At 26.4% G+C, this 26,823-nt stretch overlaps 1 protein-coding gene across 3 annotated transcripts in view; it reads right to left on the bottom strand.

Annotated features, from left to right (window-relative positions):
* Window positions 1-3,329: 3,329 nt before the first annotated feature.
* LOC100212436 (exocyst complex component 1) overlaps window positions 3,330-26,823 on the bottom strand; it is a 70,972-nt gene continuing 47,478 nt past the window's right edge. For all 3 annotated transcript variants that reach the window (XM_065813052.1, XM_065813054.1, XM_065813055.1), the window contains 8 exons: window positions 18,648-18,792; window positions 18,206-18,292; window positions 10,249-10,402; window positions 5,792-5,812; window positions 4,344-4,468; window positions 4,142-4,264; window positions 3,994-4,062; window positions 3,330-3,915 (listed from right to left, as the gene is read on the bottom strand). In XM_065813052.1, the coding sequence (XP_065669124.1) occupies window positions 3,763-3,915; window positions 3,994-4,062; window positions 4,142-4,264; window positions 4,344-4,468; window positions 5,792-5,812; window positions 10,249-10,402; window positions 18,206-18,292; window positions 18,648-18,792 (877 nt within the window). In that variant the 3' untranslated portion in view covers window positions 3,330-3,762. The remainder of the gene's footprint in view (window positions 3,916-3,993; window positions 4,063-4,141; window positions 4,265-4,343; window positions 4,469-5,791; window positions 5,813-10,248; window positions 10,403-18,205; window positions 18,293-18,647; window positions 18,793-26,823) is intronic.

Here is a 26,823-nt window from a genome sequence, read left to right as displayed (position 1 = left end):
CTAATACAGAGCCTTGCGGGACACCATTTGTTGATTTTATTAATTCATATTCTATCCCATTAATAGAAACAAACTGTGTTCTATTTTGAAGATAAGAAGAAAACCATTGAAGTGTTGTGCCTCTGATACCGTAGTGCTCCAACTTTCTGATAAGAATGGAATGATCAACTATATCAAAGGCTTTCTGGAGATCAACAAAAACACCACATGCAAACAATTTATTGTCCAAAGCTGTTCTAATTTTTTCAGTTATATCAATTAGTGCATGAGTTAGATACTGATTTTTATAAAGACACTTGAATTTCTCCAGAAAGTTGTAGAGTCTATTGTGCATAGCTTTCTCAAATAATTTGCTTATATTTGAGAGAATAGATATTGGGCGATAATTAGAGTAATCCAGCAGAGTACCTTTTTTATATATTGGTGTCACTTTAGCTATCTTAAGGAGATCTGGGAAAATTCCATTTCTAAATGAGTTATTTATAATTATGGATAGTGGCTTTGAGATTATGTTTGGAATAAGCTTAAGAATAAATGTGGGAAGGCTGTTTAAAACCAGACTTTTTTTGCTTTGAAGTTTCATAATGAGACTCGATACCTCAACTTCAGTTAGGGATAATTTTTTTGTTTATTAGATTCTCTTGGATAATAAAAAAGTAATTGTTAAAAATATTAGCAATTGTGGTTGGATCAGAAATGACTTACTGTATATAGTTACTGTATATAGTTACTGTATATAGTAGGTCTGATGTTGATAATTTCTTTTATTCCTTTCCAAGATCTCTTAATGCTGTTTAGGTTGTTGTTGAAAAAAGAAATATAATACATTTTTGGGATTGTTTAAGTAAGTTGCTTATTTTATTTCTATATAACCTAAATTTATCAAAGAGTAGACTTCTTGTATTAGTATTGTTTGATTTAACAAATTTTTTATAAATGACATTTTTGGTTGAGATGGATTTAAGAATACCAGCGGTTATCCATGGTTTAGATTTAAGTTTAATTTGTTTTTTTGTTAAAACTTTGTATGGAGCATGTCTGTCTTGAACTTTTTCAAATGTATTTATACAACTTATCATTGTTTTATTTATATCGACGTCTTTTATTTGCACCTCCCAGTTTATACTAGATATATCTTGTATAAAGGTGTCAGTATCAAAGTTTTTAAAGCATCTTCTAGAGATTTTTATATCCTTTTTTTCGGTGTAATACCAGGAATACAGAGAAACTGAGCCATGTGGTCTGAAATAGAAACTGTTAGATTGCGAGAGATTGTTTCAGGAGAATAGGAGTTTATAAAAATATTATCAATGAGAGTTTTGGTTTTTGAGGTTATACGTGTTGGAAGTATAATGGCTGGAAGAAGAGAGCAAGAGCATAATGTTTGGAGATAATTAGAAACAATAGGAGATTCTCTATAATAAATTAAGTCCATGTTGAAATCACCCATTAACATTATGTTTTTTTTTCATAACTTAATTTCTCAAGTAAAGATGTTAAATGGTTTGCAATTAATCGTTTTGGATTTAAAGTTGGATGACGATATATGCAGCCAAATAAAGTATTGGTTTTATAAGGGTTGATAGCTTTAACAAAAACTTATTCAAGAAATTTTGAGGCATAGATTGTAAGATCATTAGATTGTAAGATCATTAAATGGATTGTCGAATTTATTGTTGGTGTTTATATTCCAAACTGGTTTAAAATAAAAGTTAAATCATGTTGGGTTGAGGAACCAAGACACGTTTTATACCAATTAGAACTCCTCAGAAGCCAGAGGAAACCAGTTCTTGATATTGTAATGCCAAAAATTAAAAGATCAGCTTGGTATGCGTATTCAGAAGCTGTTTTTCAAGCTATGATATTCAGTGAGAGTAAAGTAGAGAGAGTTCAAGCTATGGAAATTATTCTTAAGCTTTGTGAAAAATATCACGAGCAAACTAATACTGGTGTTTCTAGCCATAGACATCGAAGAACACCTATTAACATGATGCTAAAAATCTTTTCAGTTTGATAGAATAGAGCAATAATATAACAGAACCACCTTTGACATGCAATTTTACATCTTCCGATATTAAAGATTTAATTAATGACCCCATGGTTGTTCCTCAATAGACTTCACATCACAATCATTTGAGAGGTGTGTACAGCTTGTCACATAAGCTGCAGAACATGTCCACACTTCAGAAAGAAAAGAAGCTTACATAAGAGCCAAATTTATTAGCAGAAAGATAATGTTTGCTAATAGGAGCAAGAAAGACATGACGGAACTTCTAAACTATACTTAAATATTCAGGTGGTTTTTAATTAATAATTTTTGTTGAGCTCAAAAAGTATAACATTCTGTTGTTGCTTTAATATTCAACCTATATGTTTTATATTATTATATTTAATAAACACTTAATATTCAATATATTATTTATTATTTTAATAAAATAGTAGCATTTTTTTTTTAAAATACAATTAGTTTTTATAACATAACAAATTTTATCTTTATAGACAAAAATATGTGCCTAAAATGAATTTATTTTATGAGTAAGTTGGTATTTTAAGGATTACAAAAATTATAGGGCAATCTAACAATGTGCCAAACCGCCCCAAGTGTAAGAAGCCCTAAAATGTTTTCTGTAAAAAATGCTATGTAAATAATATTAAAAAATATGTATTTTTTACAAAATATAAAAGTTTTTATAAGGATACAGTTACATATTTTACACATATAAGCAGAATTTTTCAAATTTTTTCTTTACATCGCAATAAATACTTACCATAATTAAAAATAAAACTGTTCAACTCTTGGCAGAAAAAAGTAATTCTAAACAGCTAACCATTTTTCTGTGGGTGCGCACCAAGTAGTAGAATAAATTGTAGCTAGCGTTAAAATTCAACAAAACTTAAAGTTATGTTTTCTTATTTATATATAAAATCCTAATATTTTTTTAATATAAATTTTTTGAAATCAATTTTTTTTAAATGACACACCCTAGTGTATATAGACAACTATTCTAACGTTATCTTTTAATGCTATTATTTAGTCTGGTATGCAATTAAATGGTATGCAATACCATTGTTATATCTGTTCAGGTTGTACTTTTTTGTAAACTATATTTTGCATTACTTTAAAAAAAAAAAAAATTGTTATAATTTTTTTGTTTAGCGGCTTTTAAAAAGCCATTGTTTAAAGTTTTCCTAACAAATATTTTTAAGGTTAATAATATTTACAACCATTTTATGTATGTTAAAATAATTAAAAAATACATTTTTAAAGGTGTTTACAAAGAGGTTTGCAAACATCGTAAATTTAGATAACGTAATAAAAACATTCTCTGTTTCAAAAAAATAACAATTGTTTTCACTTTTTTTTTACAAAATTAAAAATATATAAAACTAAATAATTTTTTTTTAATGCATATTCAGTTAATGCTATAAAAATTGATAAGGTTTATGAAAAAGGAGCAATTTAGCTATTTATGGTTGTATAAGTTTAAAAAACAGAACAGATTTTATTGGAAAGTAAAAGATCATTAAAAAAAACAGATTTTTTAAGAAAAACAACAGATTTTATAAAAACAGAACAAAGTAAAAAAAAACAAAAAAAACAGAGAAATTTAACTTTTTACATACATTAGAATTTATTTATTTAATATCAATTGCAAGTTGCTAAAAACTTCAACTTTCTCATTAGCGACGATTTTCGATAATCTTAAGAACTATCGGCAATCAGCTTTATTGACGACAAAGAAATCTTAGTTAAGATTGTCGTTAATGAGATTGAGCAATAATTGAAAAAAACTCTAATATTTCTTCAATTGTCACTGGAAGTTTTATATTTGAATTTGGGTAACAAAGATTAACAAGCTCTTGGTAACGCTCATATTGGCGAACAAAAGCCTCTTGCAGGTTATGCCACAGTACCTATGAATATAATATTTAGTACGTATACAAATGTAGAAATCTTACTGTAATCAATTAATAATTTACATAAACTGCTACCTGAGTTAGTCCAGCTTCAGTCACATACTTTTCAATTTTTCTGTAAAGAACTTCTAAACCCTTTTTGACCTAAAAGGAAAAAAAGTACAGAAAAGTAGAGTTAAAAAAAAATTATGTTGCTTTGTTAACATATCAACTATTTAAAAACCTCCTTTGGCGGATATTCTTTTATAACGTTTTTAAGTTCTTGTTGATTTAGAGCGATCTGGTAACCAATATCTTCAGTTTTGACACCTGAGTTGATACAAGACTCCACTCCCTGAAAAAATCTCTGAAAAAGAAAACCAATACACCATTTAATATGAGACTACAAGTATTTCAAATAGGCGAACTAATGAAAAAAAAAGTACACTCATTCGATCCAGAGGTCGACCAAGTCTAGTTGCAATATATTGATGCATTACGTCATAGTATTTTTGCTCAACTCCTCGTTTTTCATTTTCTAAATTTGCATTTTTCAGCCCTCTTATCATGCCTTAAAAGAAAAATATTTGTATTAAGCTTAAAAACGTACGTTAAAAAGATAACTTGATATTAAAAGGCGATACTAATAATAAGACATAATAGAAGAATAGAACTTTATGACAACAACACAAAAAAACGACTGTTTGAGTCCAAAAAATAAAAAAAGTTTAAACTTGTTCAAAAATGTCTTAAAATATTTTAAAAAACTTATTTGTATTAGTATCGGCTGTCAGAGCATAAACCTACACTTAATGTATTACTCTAAAGAAAACATAATATAACCACTGTTAATACTACTAGAATGTTTAATCAATCTTCGCCATTGAATTACTTTATATGAATACAAGAGCTACATTATATGCACAAATGAATTACTTTATATAAACACAAGAGCTATATGTATATATGCATATGCAAGAGTATATATATATATGCAAACATGAATAACTTTATATGAACACAAGAGCTACATTATATGCAAACATGAACTACTTTATATGAACACAAAAGCTACATTATATGCAAACATGAATTACTTTATATGAACATTAGAGCTACATTATATGCAAACATGAATTACTTTATATGAACACAAGAGATACATTATATGCATACATGAATTACTTTTTATGAACACAAGAGCTACATTATATGCGCACATAAATTTCTTTATATGAACACAAGAGCTACATTATATGCACAAATGAATTACTTTATATGAACACAAGAGATACATTATATGCATACATGAATTACTTTTTATGAACACAAAAGCTACATTATATGCACACATGAATTACACAGTCAAAAAATAAAAAAAATTTTGTATTTGTTTCGAGAAAATATTTAATCAAAACAAGAGTTTAAGAAGTTATTTAATGAAAATATAAAACTTCTTGTATTTAAACTAAAAGATTTTTTGATCTTCAAAGGTTCAATTTGATTAAAGTTTTAAACCATTTATTGAACAATAAAATACTTTCCAATAAAATGCTATTTTACTAAGAAATTATTATTTTATAAATAATTTTTTTTCAGAAAAAAAACTCACTATACAAGTAAACAATTTTTTATTCAATTTTAATTTTGTAATAAGAACTGGATTTTTTTTTCTATTTATGAGAACACAATAAATTAATGCACACACATGGGCATTTATTTTTTAAACCATTTCATTATTTCCTCAAAATTTGATCCCAGTCTAGCAATGATGAGAATTGTAAACTTGAGTATTTAAAAAAAATAGATTAAAAATGAAGTATCAAAAATTCGGGAAAAAAATACCATTAAAAAATTAATAATATCAATCAAAGATAAAATTAAATTCACTTACTGTGAAGATAATGATAATTTTCTAGAGAAAAAAAATACAAATAGTAAAATAAATACACAAAAGATATTATTAATTTAATAAAAATTATTAAAAAAACAAAATAATAATTATTAAAAAAACGAAAAAAAGAAAAAAAAACAGAGGACATCAGAAAGTGAATTTTACGCTGCAACTTTATATTGATAGAAAAAGAATTTAAATTTATTTAAAAATGTTGAAAATAAAATAAACTTCTTTTGGCAACAGTCCAACCTTATGGAAAATAGGGTGCATATGTAATATATAACTTTTTTTGGCTATACCTTGACAAAACCATATGACGACGAATAAAATATTGCTATAAAAACCTTGTAAAAACTTTTAAAAAGTATAATTGTGTAATTAAAACATATCTTTTTTAAGCTTAAAAGCGAATCCTCTCCCAAAAATACTTGTCAAATATACACCACAGTGATATAATGAATGACCTAATGAATAATTACTTTTATGATGATTTATTATGTTACATCAAATTGTCATTTATTTTTACTTCACATTTTCACCTATGTAATTGCACAGTGGTCCATTAATGTCCCTGTGACAAAAATCATATCTTTGTCATTTATAGAGCTAACACTGAAATTTTTTGTAAATATTTACTATACCCTGGCCTAATGTAACTATTTTTGTAATGACCCTCGCCATGCCTCGGATGGACACACCAATGACACCAAACCATAGACAAAGGACATAGTAAACAACAGATACACATAAGGTCATAGTGAACAACAGAGACGCATGTTTCATACTTAACTTTCAATGTTCTATTGATTATAAATAGTCGCCAGCATGTATAATACACTGTTATAGTATCATGTGCAGAACATCAAGAACACATAGCATAAAAAAATATTTGACACGCTTATTTTTCATATACTTATTTAAACAGACATATTTTTCTTAAAATTTTTAAACTAAATTATCTTGAGACATATGGTTTATGAGATTTTGTTAGACAGCATAAACACAAGTACAATACACAACACAACATAAACACGAAGGACACAAAGTAACAACAACAAATAGGGTAACACATGTTAAATACCAATTATTTAAAGTAATTTAATAATATTTAAGATTCATAACAAATTTAAGAACATGTAAATCATAAGCAAACTCTAAAATAAGACACAAAGGACACATGATTTAACATGTTACAAGTTTTTTTCATTTATACCTATATATTATTTGATATATATATATATATATAATAAAGTTCATTTCTACAACACTTGCTTGATCTTCCTGGTTGATTACTTAACAACATCATCAAAGATATCAGACACATTTCATAAATAACTACACAAATATATTTCGGTGCATATGCTTGCACAGCAAGAACATACAACAACATAAAATGTATACTTAATATAGACTTCACACCAAGATTTTCAAGAAAAAATAATTTTTTGTAATATTTATATATATAAAAGATTTTCACTAAACTAAACTTTTTAAATAATATTATTATAAAGGAATCAAGTAATAGCCAAAATAGCAATTAAAAATTTGTAGTGTCTTGATTCTAAAAAAAAGGGCATTTTTATATATATATTTTTTATACATTATAAGCATACAGATTTTACAAATTTCCCTTGACAAAGTAAATCAATCTAGGACCAATATCATCAATACAGCAATCAGTTAGATATGAAGAATATAATATTGTTAAAAAAATTACAATAGGCAGTCAAAATAGCAATCTCCTTTTTTGATTCTGAACTTGTCATAAATGTGATGAAGGAGTCTGATGAGCAATACAACCTTCTCATTACATCCTCATTTAAAAAATCTTGAGAAAATTTTCTTGTGAAGTGTTCTCAAAGAATTTTGTTATCTTAATTTTTGCTTTCCTGAGCTTCTTCAGATTAGAGGATTATTGTTTTTATAATCATTTATTGGAACTGTCTTGTCTCTTACAACCTGGTGTGAATAAACAATCATCTTGTGAACACCAGCATTAGATACTTTTTAAAATGTGATACATGTCTTAAATGTACCTTTGTAACATACTTTAAAATTTTTTGGATCAATTGGATGTTTACAAGACAACACACAAAGGGTAATTTAAAATCTTTTAACAAGACTTTTATCAGCTCCAAGTATTTCAGCAAAGGTTGTGTGGCTTCTAAATGCATTTTTCACTGAATTTCCATCATTGAATGTATCAAAACCTCCACTTCATTGGATGTACAAGCTCTCCACTTCTTGGAACATCAATAACAAGTCCAAACTTTTCTTTTCCTGAATTTCGTTTTTTCTATATGCAACTAGTTATTTCTGTGTTTGCATGAAAAAATCCAAAATCATTATATCCTGGTCTTCTTCTTTGTCCACTATGTAAGAGATATTCAAAACAAGCAATCCAGAGATGAAAAGTGTGGTTTTCCAGATCCAAAGTCATCAGATTAGGTTGTCTACTGTAAGCAATTACAAAGTTATTCATGTTTTAGGGATTTAATTCACAAATATTGCAAAATTTAGAAGAATCACTTAATGGAGACAGAAAAATGAAAACCTTGGTATCAATCAAAATACATTGTGTTTGACTTGGAATGAGCTGATGAGCTGAGTTTGAGTTTTTGAGCTTGATTTGACATTAAAAAAATCATATTCTGCTTTTTTTGCTGGATTTAATTAACATATTGCATTTGAAAAGTGTGGCAATATTGGGTTGAGGATGTTTCGGGGTTAGTCTATAGAATAACATCAGTTTCCTATATGTTGCACAGGTACTGTACATGAAAGAAACAAAGATTCTTCAACTGGAAATCTGCCCAATTTTCACCTTCAGTTCTTTGTTTATAAACAGACTATCCAGTTAAATCACCAAATCCAACTTTACTTATTTGAAGAAGAATATTATAAGGCTCAGATAGCTTGTACTTATTCATGATTTTCTAAATCTTGTTTGCAATATGATCCATTATTTCTTTAAGATTTACAGAAGCATTGTAGTTTGAGGTAATATTTCTGGAATCTAGAATGGCAATTGAAACCAGAAAAAACAATTTTTCAAAACATTGCAAGTCAGAGAGGGAGCAGAACTTTGGATTAAATGCATCATGTTTGAACTAACTCAATTAAAATCAAGAAAAAATTAAAAAAAAAAAAAAATTAGTAAAACATTTGTGTATTGTTTTTTTATAAGTTATTTTTTACTTTTTACATTATTTCATGTTGATCAATTTGAAAATTTGTGATAATATTTAAAAAAACTAGCACATTTTTAACATTTGTCAGAGTCAGTATTTAAAAAATTTTTTAGACCAATTTTTGCTGTTAAAAAATTAATTTTTAAAAATTTTTGAACTTCAAACTCTCGTACAACATTAAAAAAATAATAGAATAATACCTTGAAAAATTAAATCTGGTCTACACATATCATATATAATTCAATTTTAAGAACATATATATTGAATTTTAAAAAGTTTCTATTTTGCTTTTTTTTTTGTATTGATGACATGGTCCTGGACCACAGTGAATACTAGGAAAATAGAGTATAAGTGAGAGCATTTACCATCAAAAATTAAGAGATTGCATCCAATCATCTTCTACTATTAAATTTATCTTAAACTTGACCAGTCAATTCATTTCAGCTTTAAACGTGTTATTTCGGCTTTAGAATTGTTTATCTTTATTTCTAGTTGACTCTTTAGTTTCTTTTTGATATTGGAGTTTAAGGAGTCTACAGTGATGTGAGTTAAAGAGATTCTTAATCAGCCATAATGCTTCCATTTTGATGTTTAATTTAAGTAAAAAAATAGCTGTCTGATATAAACTTCTTTTGTCAACTTAACCCTCACCAATATTTGTTTAAGTATATTTTTGTATTTACACAATTTTATAACAAGATTATGTTAAATACATTAGAACAGAAACTAAATGTGTTCATGATGTATGTAAGAAATAAACTATTAAATGTTATTTTGAACTTGAGTTTTAATTCAAACCATGCAAATTTGTTTACAGACAGGGAGTTTGTAAATTATATGAAATACAGTGTTTTGATACTCTAAATACAGGTGTAAACAGTTATTTTAGTAAAAAATTAATAGATGATATGGTGTTTTTATGGTGTTTGGAAAAAAAACACCCAAAAGATAGTAAATTCTTTCAAAAAGCAATAAACTAATGTTTAACATTTACTTAGCCATTGCAAAGATTTCTAACAACAAAGATTATGGCTTCAAAATAAGTAGTTTATACGTTTAATCATATTGAAAATAATGTTTAAATATATTGAAAATAATAATATTAAAAATTAATAAAGCTAGTTTATAAAAATCAGAAGAAAAATCTTATAGAAAATCTTTATTTAGGATTTACTAAATTTAGAACTTTAGAACTCTAGAATAAAAATAGTAAAGTAAACAAATAATTGAAATTAAACAACAAACTTAAAGATTATTAGTTACCAAACATCACAATTTCAGGAGGAGGTTTGTCATTGGTCTCCGCAACTGAATAAATCTTGTCAACTAAAACATTAATGAGCTTTTGATAAGCTTTGTCAATTTCTCCACGCCTTTCGGAACCATGAAATATATTTTCAGAAGATTTGAAAAATTGCTGCAAAAAACAATTGTACGATGTTTTGCAAACATTAAAACAGAAATACTAGAACAATATTATAAATGTTTAGATATAGTAAGTTTTGGGTTGTTCTATATTAAATCATCCAATTATGTCACCCTTTAGCATCAAAATTGCTTCATTTGCAGTCCATAATAAATAAATAATTGCACATATATTTCCTAAAATTACATACGTTCCTTGCATTTTAACAATAATGTAAAGAATTGAAAAATAACCTTGACATTTAATATAAGTTATTGATGACATTTGTTTTAATTAGTTGCCTTGGCCTCCATATTGAATAGCAACAAGGACTTACAGAAGTTACTTACAGAAAACTTTTTTTGTTTTGACTTGTAAGGTGACAACTTACAAAGTTGTCACCTTACAAAGTTATCACCTTACAAAGTTGTCACCTTACAAAGTTAGATTTTTTAATCAGTGTTTTTTTTAAAATAAAAATATAAAATAGAATAGAATAGAAATGACACTGTTGAAACTCAAGTTGAAACTGTTGAAACTGAAATTACATAGATTAAGACAATATACATAACCTGAGATTTGAAGTTTAAAAATTGAAATGTTTATCAATATGGTTCTTAAATTGATTTACATTTGTTGACTCAATAATTTCTTGTGTTAGTACATTCCAGTCATGTAGAATTTTATTAGAGAAATAATTGTGTCTGATTGTGTTAAACTTGCAGTTATTGTGTGTTTTTATTGACTTTTTATGTATTTTTAATTTATGGCCTCTTGCTCGACCATTAGTATTAAAATATTCAACAGGGTTATGGAAATATATCTTGCCAATTTATTTTATAAATTTGAACATTTGGATTAAATCCCGGATTAAACCCCGCCTTCTCCTGTTTTCTAATGGTAATTTTAGTTTTAAATTTCTTTCTTCATGACCAAAACTAACTAGAAATGATATTTTGCTCGATAGACTTTGAACTTTTTAAAGCCTATTAATTTCTCCTTTCCAATGGGGGTTCCAAATAACTGCTCCATACTTAAGATGGGGAGAAATTAATGACTTGTATAATAAGCTGGTGATATCTATATATTTAAATGCATGTTTAACTCTTCCCATTTGTTTTATATTATATTTGATATAATATAAAACAAATGGGAAGAATTAAATATTATTTGAGATAAAAATACCAACATCTTTATCGACTATTACTTCCTCTAGTAGAACTTCATCAATTTTGTATTTGTATATAGGGTTGTTATTTCCAAAATCCATTACTTTTTATTTTTGCGTGTTAAATTTTATTTGCCAGTCATCTTCTTCATCTTTAGTCATCTTCAATCATCTTCAGTCCATTCTTTTAAAATATTAGGATCGTTTTGTAAACTAATGCTATCTAATTCTGATTTTATGACTGCTAAAAGTTTAGTAAGCAAATAGTTTGCCTTTAATTTTAATTAATAAATCATTTATAAATACCACAAAGAATAGAGGACCTAAAACTGAGCCTTAAGGGACTTCACTATCAATTTTCTTCAATTCTGACAAAAATTCTTCAACTTTTACTTTTTGAAAGCTTTCACTTAGAAAGCTTTCAAAAAGTAAAAGTTGAAGAATTTTTCTTCAACTTTTCACACTGCCATAATAATTTGTTTCAAATCTCGAGCTAATCAAACTAATAACCTTAATAAAACAGTTGAATGCTTTTGCAAAATCTAATAACAACTTATCTACATTGTATCCATCTGCAAAAGTCTTTGTGATAAAATCAATTGATTCAAGCAAGTTAGTAGTGCAATTTTTTTTATTAACGAAGCCATGCTGTTGTTCTATTATCAAATTGTGCACTAATAAATGATTCATTATCTCATCACATATTAGCCCTTGTTTTAAAGCGTTTTATTGCAATTGCTTTTTTGGTTTTTCTTCATAAATTTTTTTTACTCAAAATTAAATTTTAGATAAACAGCTGCATCAAAAATGTGTACAAAACATGTTAAACTTTTTTTTATAACGCAAGTTAAATCGCAACGACTATTTTTTAATAAATGATACATACAGTGATATAATTTTCATCTTTGCTTTCACTACAAAATTGTTAATAAAATAATAAACTTTTAATAAATAAAGTAAATAAATTAATATAATTTTTTTATTTTTTCTCGCTAATTTTTTTTAAGAAAAAAATTATTTGTAGTTGCAAAGCCGCAATTAGTAATTTAAGAAATAATCATTTAAAAATTCAAAAATTTAACATATTTTAATTTATTTATGTAAATTTCAAGAAAAGAAAGAAATTTGTTAATATCAAACATTTTTTTAAATGTAATATTAAACTTAATTATTTAATATAAAAAAACAAAAAAACATTCCCTTATAGAAATAATAAAAAAACTATTAATAACAAACTTAAATTAATAACATTGCAGTAATTAAAAAAAGTTAATGTCTTTAAAAAATAAAAAAATAAAAGACAAAGGTCTGGAACAAAACTTGATTCGTAAGACTTGTTAAATAGTATTGATAAAGGCTTGCAGTGTAATTTAGAATTCACTTTGAGAACTTTAGGGTGAGCCTACCTACTCCAATAGTTTTTTGTACATCAAGTTTGTCAATATGAGCTTTAATAATTGCTTCTATAAAGCTTTGATTCGAACATCCAAATGTCAACTTATTGACATTTTCCTTCATGTCAACTTATTGACTTATTTTCCTTCGTGAATATTGAAACAAAATACTTGTTTAATGTGCTATTGTAGCTCTGTCTGTAGTAGTTTGTTTAACTGCTCCTTGAGTTCCGTTAGTCCAATATAATGCTTGTATTGACTCCTTTGTAGATGTTTTGCTGTTAATATATGCATATACCAATATAGGATTTAGTTTGTTAATATATGCATATACCAATATAGGATTTAGTTTGTTAATATATGCATATACCAATATAGGATTTAGTTTGGAATTCAGTTCTAACTTTTTTTTAAAATCCCAGATTTTTTTCACATTTTTTTTAATCTCTAAATTCAAATGTTTGCACGCTGTGACACATAATTACTAAATATTGTATTGTGGCACCTAAATCACAAGTTGCTCTTTCTTTTACACATACATTCAAGTTCAATGTACATCCAAAGAGGATCTTTTATTACCTTTTTGCTATTCATTCTCAATCTAAAAATAAGCATATCGGATCCGTAGTTATAAATTGATAAACAAATGTGTAAGAGTCATTTGCGCTTAAATTCAGAAATTTATAAGAACAATTAATGAACAAATAAGGAACAGAATAAATAATCATTTATGAGCCAACTTCCATAAAACACCATGTAAATAATGGAGCAGATATGTAAAAACTATTTCTTTTATAAATTATTAATTTTCTGTTATATTATAATATTTTATAAAAGTATTCATTTTTTAATTTGCTAAAGGTTGAAATTGAGTATATAAATCTTAATTAAATTGTAAATTTGTTTTTTCAAATTGTGGTATTTTATGTGTTACTTACTTGATAAAACATGATAAAAAACATTTTTTATTTAAAATTTCATAAGTGTATTTAGCTTAAATTACAAACTCAGAGATATATTCTCTTTAAAAATATCATGTCACATACCAGAGGAAGGGGGGTTTATAAAAATATTACAAAATATCACAGCCCTTAATGACTTCATTGACAAATCATTGCACATAATGTCAATTTCTTTTTTAATTGCACATGATATCAATATTTTTTTCAATTTATTACTGTTTAAAAAATTAAAAAACTTTTTTCATTCAAAAACATGTTTGTTTTTATTTTAGATTTTCAGTTGACTCAAAACGAAAAAGAAATAAAAAGACTTTATTATTTATCATTCTTTATATTTGTGTGTTTGGATTGAATTAGCATTTTGTTAAACCAATAAATATTACTTAAAATAAAATTTCGAACCAATATCTGAATTATAAAAATATAGGAATTTGATATAATTTAAAATTTTAATACTTTTATGTAAAATTTTATAAAATTTTGAAAAATTGTTTTTTTTGGGTTGTATATTATTGAAAAGTAATATTTTCAATAACATACAACCCATTTTGCATCAAAAATGACAGCTGAAAATAAATTTTTAACATTTCAACAAAATAAGGGAACAATAATTAAAACATTTTTTTTTATTTACAGAAATCTGGCAGCTAATTTGCCAGAATATTCCTGTTGTTTAATGGAAAAAATCCATAGAGTTAAAACAGAATTATTTATTTATTTATGGAAATCATCCAGCAGCTGGATTTGCCACAAATTTGTTAAATGAAAAAAAAGTTTCAATGAAAATATCTGAATGTTTACGGGAATTTTTGTTTTACATGCAATGGGTGCAATTTTTTGCAATTTTTTGCAAATTTTTGTTTACATGCAATGGGTTTTTCTTTTAAATTAAAGAAAAAATAAATCTTACTTGAAATATTTTACTAAATTGTGTAAAACAATTTCGTAAATTATTTCATGTAAGATTTATTTGTTTACCATACTAATTTAATCAAGTCATCATATATAATTTGTAAGTATGTACTAAGTAAGTATTAACAACTAAGTATTTACCTAAACAAAATACACTCTGTTCATTAATTAAGCCTTACTCTTAACTCAATTGTCTGAAATATTCAGCTTTCAAAATGTAAGCTATAAGATAGCCTAAAACTACTGTCTGTTTTGGCTCGTACTATTCAAAATCTTTGCAAACCAATGCAAATAAAAATAAATATTGCATATAGTTAAAGCTGATTTAAAAACAGTTTAAATTGCATCACGCACTTGTAGCTGTTTTGTTGCCAAAATAATTAACTGAAATATTAATACATAATTATACATAAAATAATACATAAAATACATAATTGTTTTTCTTTATGATAACATTCTGCATGATTTTTTTAGCGCCCTTACCATAAGAGATAAAAAGTGTCAATTTTACTTAACCCAACCTTTAGATATCAAAGATGATGGGATGCGCTATGATAGGAGATTATGTATGGTCTCCAGTCAGAAAAGATGAAAGTATGCACTCAAGAAAATTGTGATCTTCAAAGCACTTCTAATGTTAAGGAGTTTATAGTAAAGAATTGTATTGTTGATAACTTTTATTAATAAATTAGTAATAACTAAATGTTTTAATATATTAAAAAGTGCTAGACAATATTTAATCATCCTTCCAATATTAGAATAGTTTGATCCAACATACTGAGAAAATTTGTGCTTATATCAAGAAAATATGAAATTAAGCTTAAATAAAACACTATTGATGTTATGCAGGAAAAAAAAAGACGAATGTAATTTTTGAAAAAATTTCAGTGGGCAAGATCTTAGTTACATTGTGTTATTACCATACATTTTGTAAACTTCTTTTTATGTATTCTTTCTAAGTATTCTTTCTAAGTATTCTTTCTAAGTATTCTTTCTATGTATTCTTTCTAAGTATTCTTTCTAAGTATTCTTTCTATGTATTCTTTCTAAGTAATTTTTCTATGTATTCTTTCTATGTATTCTTTCTAAGTATTCTTTCTATGTATTCTTTCTATGTATTCTTTTACAAAATTTCTGCATTTTAACACTTTAGTAATAAAATTTATTTATTCATTCATATTGTTTTATCCATTAATTCATAATGTATTTACCTATTCATTCATATTGTTTTATCCATTAATTCATAATGTATTTATCTATTCATTCATTTTGTCTTTTTGTATTCATCTATTCCTTCATATCATATTCATCTAATTATTTATATAATTGAATGTAAACTTTAAAATATTGATACTCAATGATTTAAAACTAGATTAATGTAAAAAAATTTATTTTTTTTACATTTTATTTCACTTGCTCACTCTACTTAAACTTTTTATTCTTTATTATTATTTTTTAATAAAACAAAAGCAAATTATTTTTTAAATTGAATTTATTTTAAATATTTTTAAATCTTAACAATACTGAATTATTTTTTAGTTTTCAAAACATTTTTTATTTCAAACTTTAAATACTTTAATGCTTTTTGTTATTTATTTCAAATCAATACATGAAGTGATCGACCGGAACAAAATCATTACATAAAGTGATCGACCGGAACAAAATCATTACATGAAGTGATCGACCGGAACAAAATCATTACATGAAGTGATCGACCGGAACAAAATCATTACATGAAGTGATCGACCGGAACAAAATCATTACATAAAGTGATCGACCGGAACAAAATCATTACATGAAGTGATCGACCGGAACAAAATCATTACATGAAGTGATCGACCGGAACAAAATCATTACATGAAGGGATCAACCAGAACAAAATCATTACATGAAGTGATCGACAGGAACAAAATCATTACATGAAGTGATCGACCGGAACAAAATCATTACATGAAGTGATCGACCGGAACAAAATCATAACATGAAGTGATTGACTGGAACAAAATCATTACATGAAGTGATCGACCAGAACAAAATTGAAACAAACATTTCAGCAAACATTTAACTGAAATTAAGGCTATACAAAATTAATTTCATTAGAAAATGTTATCTGAAAATGCAATTTTACATCTGTTGTTTATTTAGATTTGTTGTTATTTTATTTTATTAGGAGATTTATTTGTTATGTTTACTTTTTTGACTACTACTTTCCATCTTATATAATAATAAATAAATACTCATAAAAAAATCTATAAAAATAAGTAAAAGCCTAGATCCATGAAAAATTATCTTTGTTCATATTCTATTTAAATTATTCAAAATATAATGCGCACTTCAATGGTTTGGTTATTTGATGTTTTTGAAGTTTTTGTATTTTTAAGAAGCAGATGGATACACACTATTTACTAACTAAAAAGTTAGGTAATTTGCAAGTGATGGGCTTAAAATTTCATTCAGAAATGGTGAAATAACTTGTGGAAATTGTCATAAATAGCTATTTTTTTAAATTAAATAAAAATTTAAAATCATACAAAATTTTTGACTTTTGATATGTTTCTCGACCAAAATTTATTTAAAAGGTACCAAAACTAAAATTTTGGTATCAATTCAGATTGATTTTTCGGCTGAAACTGAATATTGAAACAGAATTTCGGTCAATCACTAATTACGTGCTCACTTTATTGCATATTAGTTTTGAAAACTATAAATTGTTTTAAGCCAAGTAAATATGTTTGAATTAACAATTAAAAAAAAAAAACATAACTAGATGTGTTTATTTTAGTGTTTGTTAGTATATTGTTTTTTGGTAACACAATTTTGACTGATGTATTAAAAATTTTGTAAAAAAAGATATTTAGAACTTTACTGTTTTGTTTAATTTTCAATTATAGCTAAAAAATAAAAATAATAAATATGTAGAAATGTGACAACAATGAAAATGTGAAAGAAAAGTTTATGCTTAAATTTTTGTCTTATGACAAAAATTTCTGGTCATTAAACAATATTTCTGGAAAACAAAATTTTAATTAGTTAACAAATGTAAACAACTATTAAATTTTAAGATTTTTGAATTATATGAAGAAAAATCTATTAGAGTTATGTAAAAATTCTTTTGTAAGTTCTTAACAAGAAATTGCTGAATCACCATAATTTGTATATTTACAATAAATTGCTGAATCACCATAACTTGTATATTTAGTTAAAACTTTTGTATTTATCATTTTTTTTTGAACTGCAAATAAAAATCTATTCTGAGACATAAGCATGATGAAAATGTTTTTGGGAATGATTTTATGTAAAACAACCCTGTTGACTTTTTTTTCATCAAAGGTATGATTTGAAATTCAAAAATTGATTTATCGTAATTGTACAAGAGTACCTCAACAATTGTAACATCTGTAAGAATTCCTGATCGCTTTTTTTTTGTTGACTTGTTACCTTCTCTTATCTTTTCACAAAGAGAATCCTAAATATAAATCTGAAAGCTTTCAGAAGTAAATTTGAAAAGTTAAATTTCAAAAACTCACCAAGATCACTAATGAGAATGCAATTTAGAAAATCACAAATAATAAAATTAAATAATAATTAATAATCCAGTTACAAACTATAAAAACAATATAAATTGGAAATTTCAAATTATTGTTATCTTTTTTTTAAATACATTTTTTTATATGCATTAAAAGTAAACAAAAACAAAGTAAAAAAAAAACAAATAACAAATAAATATAAAAAATTATTTTACCCATAATAACAAATTTAAATTATATACAAAAAAAAATAATTATTAAAAAAAAACAAAAAACAAGTGCTAAATTATGTACCACATATTTATCAAATAATCTCTTTGTAAATACAAGCCAATTGCCAAATAAAGTTCCTAAAAATGTGGGAGGTGCACCAGTTGCTTGACTAATGACCAAATGTGTTGCTTGATTCTGTATGCGATACATAGCATAAAGGATGTGCCTGTGATACAGTCATTTTAAACTCTATATCTATATATCTATATATCTATATATATATCTATACATATATATATATATATATATATCTATATCTATATCTATATATATATATATATACATATATATATATATATATACATATATATTTATATATATATATATATATATATATATATATATATATATATATATGTATATATATATATATATATATATATATATATATATATATATATATATATGTATATATATATATACATATATATATATATATATATATATATATATATATATATATATATATATAATATATATATATATATATATACATATATATGTATATATATATATATATATAGTTACAGAAAAAAGTATTTTAACAAACTATTTTTAGATATAAATCTATATTGAATAAACGAAACCTATATACTGTTATATATATTTTTGAAGCTCTCGAAAAGCTTTATTTTGGTGTATGATCAGACATTTGCTACACTAGGTAGATTTTTTTTTTGGTAAAAAAAAACTAAAATGACTGTGGAAAAAAGAATTCGTAAAATACTCTGGGGAGAATTAAAAAGCATGGAGTACTTAAACAAAAATGAAAACCAACTCAAGGAATTGATAAAAAAATATCCACACTTTGGTTAAAAATTCTGTGAGACTAAATGCAGCAGATATTGCAAAACAACTAAGAGAACTCGAGTAAGTAATATAAGTCCTCAAACTATTAGAAACAGGTTGCATGAGTATGAATCACATGGTAGGACTTGCCAAAAAACTGTTATTAACCAAACAACATATTGCAAAGAGTTTAAGTATAAAAAAAGAGCATTTGCAAAGTATCAAAACTGGATTACTGATGATTAGAAGAAGGTATTATGGTCAGATGAAACAAAAATATGCCTTGATGGTTCAGATAGTAGACTTTAGATATTTGAGAAGACCAGGTGAACTAATGCAACAAAAGCATGTTAAACAGATAATAAAGCATGACAAGCATGTCATGGCCTAGGGATGCTTCAGTTAGAATGGTATGGGGCATATTCATGTTATAGATAGCACTCATAAAATGCTATTGCACTCATAAAATTCTATTGCACTCATAAAATTCTGGAATTCTATAGATATAATGAGGTGTAACAGCTTGGTCAATGCCGAAGAGAATCAATGAAGTATTAACTAATAAAGAAGGATGGACTAAATGTTGAAAAAATAAATGACGAAAAAGAAAAAATAATTTTTTTGTCCAGATACTTTTTTCTACAGTTATTTTTACCAAAAGAGACATCTGCCTAGTGTAGTAAATGTTTGATCGTACACTTACATAGAGTTTTTCGAGAGCTATAAAAATATATATAACAGTAAGAGGTTTCGTTCATTTAATATAGAATTTTATCTAAAAATAGTTTGTCCAATTATTTTTTTCCATAACTTGATATATACATATACATATATATATATAAGGGCAATTCCATTCTTTCCATCAAATATTGATATAAATGAGGAAAGTTACTTGAACAAAACTAAAAACAATCACGTAATTATTTTTTTAATAAAAAATGTAAACTGATTAGGAAAAGGTATTTTATTTTCTATCTAAGAAGAAACAATTAAAGCTAAACTAAATATGTTTATAATAAACTTTTTCATACAGTCATTCTGGGTAACTTTTTCATACAGTCATTTTGGGTATTGAATTTGAGGATAACATTGAGTTAAACCTGTAAATATTTTATTTTCTTTGGTAATTTTTTTGACTGTTCTTCAACCAACAAAAATATGATAAATTACTTTTTTTTATAGAAACTTTATCATAGTGAAATACATTTTTGTATTATTTTGTGAATATTATGTATTATATTGTGAATATCAGGTAAGATTTTGTGTATTTTATCAATTTTTATCAATTTATAACATAAACTCAAAATAATATGAACTTACATGTTTTTTGCTACAAAAGGGATATATATAATATATATCAGCTAAAATAACCAAAATCAGGGTTACTTTGAATATTCAATTTTACCCAAAAATGTTTTTCTTGCTCTCTTAGTAGCATTGCAACAATACATAATAAATAATAGATATCTTTTTACTGTAGCAACCGAATTAAAATAACTATTGTTAACATTTAATATTCATAATTTTGGCCAATATGCTATTAGTAAACTAATTTTTATTAATATTAGCAATTATGTTAATATTTTTAACATTCAAAAATGTCAAGAAAATATTTGAGAATTCATCCTTGAAATCCCCATCCCCCATGGCACAAGAAAATATTGTATTGTAAATCCAATTGCTTAAATTCTACTCTTCAAGAGGCAAATTAGCAAAAATTAAATTGGAAATCATGTTGATTGTTGAGGCTTCTAAATTTTTTGAAGTACCTAAAACAACATCATTCTATAAATTAAAAAATAAACACTGGAAATCAGTGGGGCACCATATTGTCTTTAGTATTGATTAGGAATATTGTTTTAAAAATCACTTTATATAAGTATAAAAAGAATACCATTTGGTGTTAATGACTTAAAACTTTTTGTTAAAATCTATCTGAATGATGGCAGAAAAAACAAGACAATGGTATAAAGATTGCTAATTAAATTGAAATTGGTGTTTTATTTTAAGCTTTATTTTGCAGATATTTGTTGTTGAAAGAAATAATGCCTTATAGTATTTCAAGGAAACATGTGCAGGATTGTCTTATAAAATTATTTTTCAGTTATTCAAAACCAATTGATGTTTATCAAGTTATTAGGGACAATGAGCAATTTATTGAAGTTTTACATAAAAATCATGCAGTTCTTTTATTGGAACAAGTAAACAATTACAATGCGCATGCTTTCGAAGATCTTGGTTATGCTATAAAAGAGTTTATTGTGACTCAACCTAATGAATTGTGACAATGAAGAAATCCAAGTTGATTGTGATTTTTCAAGTTGAACCAGACAATGATAATATTGGAAAAATTTGTGTCACAAAACAGAGTACTTATGACATCATACTAACACCAAAACAGAGTACTTATGACATCTACTAACACCAACAGCTAGTTGGAAATTCAATTTGGCTCATTGGGTATGAGCAACTTATACCCTAGCCAAGTCGAAAAAAAAAAAGAAAAGAAATTGCTGATAAATTGTTTGGAAACATTCCAAATGAGTCTTTCTCAATTGGCGAGAGTGTGTCTACAATAAATGATGACATGTTGGTTACAGAGTTGCAACAACTTTATTCACATTCAGATATTATAACTTTGATTTTTTGTAAACCTTAAACACTGTAACTTTTTTAATAGTAAATGATGTTTATGAGTAGAGAATTATGTCTTTAAAAATTTTTCTTTCATAACCTTAAAACTTGACCAACAAGTTTATTTATTGATTTGCATTATATTATTGAATAACTTCTTTTGAAAACTTTGAAAATATTCTTATTAGATGTATTTAAAAAATATTTTAAAGTAATGCAAAGAAATCTAAACAACTTTTTAGAATAAAATGATTAAAATTGACATTTAGTTTAATGGTATTCAAAGTTACCCTAAAACTTTGTTTTTCTAACCTGGAATGACTGTATCTGAAACATCCTAAACAAACCATCAAAATGGTAGCAACTTTTTTTAAGAAGAAAAAATTTTAATTTGCATAACCTTCAAAAACGCAAGATTGAGTAATAAACTGTGTTCCATAGATGAAGAAAATAATAGGAAATAAAAAATTTGTCCCTAAGATTAAACCCAAATCAATTATGAAGATTTTAAACGTTGGAATGACCTAATACAAGTATGTCAAATTGAGGTGGAACCTCTCACTATATTTAGTTTTTCATTTGTTGATCTGATGAACACAAAAGAATCTGGAGAGGTTGAGCCATTTACTTACCTTCCAAACTCTCAATCAATTGAACATGCTGTAAAGTCTGTAACCAAAACATCTAAACTAGCTTATGGTTGCAAAACAATGCTATTATTTTTACTAAATATCAGAGTAAAAAAGAAAATCACAGAAATGTTAACAAAGTCAGTTATTTTATCCCAAGTAAATGATAAATTGATTGACATTTAAAAAATTGTTAAAATGATGTAAATGTTAAAATATGTATGTATGTATGTATGTATGTATGTATGTATGTATGTATGTATGTATGTATGTATGTATGTATGTATGTATATATATATATATATATATATATATGTATGTATATATATATACATATACATATATGTATGTATATTTATATGTATGTATATATATATATATATATGTATATATTTTTTTTATGATATATGATTTTTTAATTATCTAATGTAGTTGATGCAACTTTCTGGTTTCAAAATACTACAATTATTACATTTTTTATTTTTTTTATTTTGTTAATTCCCCAAGGCCGAGTGGTTGTAATTTAGTTGATTAACAGATTTACATTATGTTTGGAACCTATTGTTATTTAGGTTTAACATAAAATGAGGTAGTTTGTATTATGGTTTTTGTTCTTAAATATGGCAAGACCGTCGCACTGTGGAAAATAAAGGTCTGTTTTTGGATCAAAAATCAATAACCTTTTTGTTACTAAAGATTAAGTGTTGAAATGTAAAGTTGTAAAAATTGTAAAAATCTCCTAGCAGTATTACCATCATTGGGATTACCACTTACTTGTTTCGGTTTGTGGACGATTAACCCTAGCTGCTCACAAAAATGTTTCTTTACCAAGGTCTACTTTTGTTTCTTTTGTCATTTTTTTTCTTCACTTTTAGCTGACCATGTTTAAAAAGACAGGTTATAGAAATTATGTAATATCATTTCCATACATCAAATCCAGGCATGTAACGTGGACAGCCTGTATTGATACAAACTTTTATTTTTGGGCCTAGCAGACACTTTAGTCAAATCTTTCATTTGTTGTGGAGTAACTCTACATTTTGTACACGTAGACGCAGAAGGCGTATCCGTTAATACCTGAGCTACTTTTCCATCTATCATTGTTAAAACCATATAACTAAAAATATGAACTTGTTCTAAAATCTCCATAACATGATGCTTTCAAATATATATGACTTTATACTTATTCATAAAAGGTTTTATAGAAAACAACTTTTAAAGTAATAAAGCAAATGAGTTTCAATTGAAGATTTACAAAAAGATAAAACAGTAGGGCTTTAAAAGTTTTTTTTACATAAAAAATCTCTACATTATAGTAAAGATTAACTAATAAACTATTAAAAAAGATTAAAATATAATTTCTGCAGTGAAATTGAAATTTGAGCAAAAAACATTTATGGAATGTTTTTGTAGTACTATTTTCCACAGTGCGTCGTCATGATATAGATAACAAAGAACATCATATACATATATATATATATACATACATACATACAAGAGGATCGAACTCAGAACCTCTCGCTTATGAAGCGAGCGCTTTACCACAACACCACTACCGCCAAAGCCAGCTATTCTCAGGTCATGAAATCTCAATTTCAAAAATTAGACTCTCGCCTCAAATCTCATCTCAAAAATTAGGCTCTCATGACTTCTGGAGAATCTTTAACAGTATTAATAATAAGGGCAAATCTTTAATTCCACCTCTCTTGTATGGTTCAGACTTTGTCACCTCACTTAAAGACAAAGCTGAATTGTTTGCTAAAAACTTTTTATCAATATCATCTCTTGATTCTACTAGTTGCATTCTACCTGATATTGCCAAAAAACAGGTTGATCCATTGCTTGACATTTGTATCACTCCAGCTTCTGTATCTAAAGTGATTTCCTGCCTAGACTCCTCTACAGCTTGTGGCCCTGACAACATACCTGTTATTGTCTTGCAGAAGTGTTCTTCGGAACTGTCGCCTATACTCTCAAAACTATTCAACAAGTGCTTATCAGAGTCTTGTTTTCCAGCCTGCTGGAAAGCAGCATCTGTTATCCCTACCTTCAAATCTGATTCATCTAATTACCGTCTGATTCATCTGATTTCGTCTGATTTCATCTGATTTTGTCTGATTCATCTAATTCAGATCTGATTCATCTAACTACCGTCCCATTAGTCTTCCTATCATAAGCAAGGTTTTTGAATCTTTAATTTAAAAACACTTAATTTCTCATCTTGAATCTAATAACTTACTTTCTGACCATCAATATGGATTTCGATCTTCTCGTTCTACAACTGATTTGCTAACAGTAATAACCGATATGTTTTATCGTGCATTAGATAAAGGTGGAGAGGTTAAGGCCATCGCTCTTGATATTTCTAAAGGTTTTGATAAAGTTTTGCAAGCTGGTCTTCTCCATAGGCTTTCTTTTTACGGTGTATCTGGTAACATCTTTAAGATTATTGAATCCAATCGTAGTATAAAAGTTGTCCTCAATGGACAGCACTCTTCGTCTTATTCTGTAACTTCAGGGGTTCCTCAAGGTTCTTTGTCCTATACTCTATTTAATTTACATTAACAATCTTCCAGATATTCTGACATCTAAAGTGGCATTGTTTGCTGATGATACTACCATTTATACTTGCCGTGATAAGAAACCAACACTCTCTGATTGCTTGCATTTGAGCTTGAAAAGGATCTCACTTCTGCTACAGCATGGGGCTCACAGTGACTGATGAAACTCAATACAGATAAAACTCAATTTTTTTCAGCCAATCGTTATCGCAATAAGTTAGATCTTCCTATATTTATGAATAATGATGTACTCGATGAGTCATGTACTCTTCATCTTCTAGGATTAACTCTTACTTCCGATCTTTTTTGGAAACCATATATCAAATCTGTTGCAAAATTAGCATCTGCTAAGGTTGCATCTCTTTATCGAGCTTGACACTTTCTCACTTCGGATTCTATTCTCTATCTCTATAAATCTCAAATCCGGCTTTGTATGGAATACTTTTGTCATATCTGGGGCGGATCTTCTAATGATGCGCTTTCTCTTTTAGACAAGGTGCAAAAACGCATTGTAAACATAGTTGCACCTGCTCTTGCAGCCAACCTCCAACCATTATCACATCGTCATGTTGCTTCTCTTTCTCTTTTCTACAAATACTATAATGGGCACTGCTCTAAAGAGCTAGTGTCTCTTGTGCTATCTACTAAAATTTATTCTCATGTTACTTGTCATTCAATTAAGTCTCATTCTTTTTCTGTGCCTGTTCCTAAGTGCTCCAAAAATGCTTATTTGTCTAGTTTTTTTCCTCGAACATCAGTTCTTTGAAATTCGCTTCCTTCATCTTGCTTTCCTGATTCATATAATTTGCAATCCTTTAAGTCGTCCATCAATTGTTATCTTGCTCTTCAACCTTCATCTTTTCTCTTCCAGTAACTTCCAACTTTAATTAGTGGTTACTTGCAGCCTTGTTGGAAGCAAAAATGTTAAAAAAAAAAATGTTCTCTGAAAAACAAAATTTCTGTTTTTAAACTTAAAATTTTAAAGTCACAGAGGAATAAAAACGGTACCAAAAGTGCTATGCAAATAGGTTCAGTTGAAAAAAGAGAAGCATTGAGACAAAAAAAACTATTGTCAAGAAAAGAAAGCAGAACAAAGCAAAGGTAATTAGAATTGAGAATTCATAATATAGAACTCAAAAAATTTATAGACTAGAAATCAACAGTATTCTGACAAATTATCTCAACATGATATGGAATTAGAGTCATATAATTTTGACAATGATTATAAAGACAATATTTAATCACCGAATAAACAAACCAAGTCAAAGCTAATTACCTTAAATGCAAATGATATTGCTTTTTCAGCATTAATATTTGGTACAAGTAAGAGAGCAGCTACATCAATAGGCACTTCAAAATTAAAAGCTTTATAACTTTTTATAGTTATACATATATATAAATATAAAAAGTTATCAATGGCAAAACAGTTATCAACTTGCTGGTCATGTTTTATAATTTATTTGAAACTAGTTATGTGTCTGCAGGTATAGCAAAATATTTTTTTAATGTTTAAGTTCATCAAAAATACTTTTGAATAAAATAAAAAAATATATATGAAACTTATAGTGGTTGCAGTTGAAATAT

Source organism: Hydra vulgaris, chromosome 12 (assembly GCF_038396675.1).
Source record: "Hydra vulgaris chromosome 12, alternate assembly HydraT2T_AEP".
Taxonomy (NCBI): Eukaryota; Metazoa; Cnidaria; class Hydrozoa; order Anthoathecata; family Hydridae; genus Hydra; species Hydra vulgaris.
The sequence above is the reverse complement of the archived record's forward strand: the minus strand, read 5'-3'. Positions and strand labels throughout refer to the sequence as shown.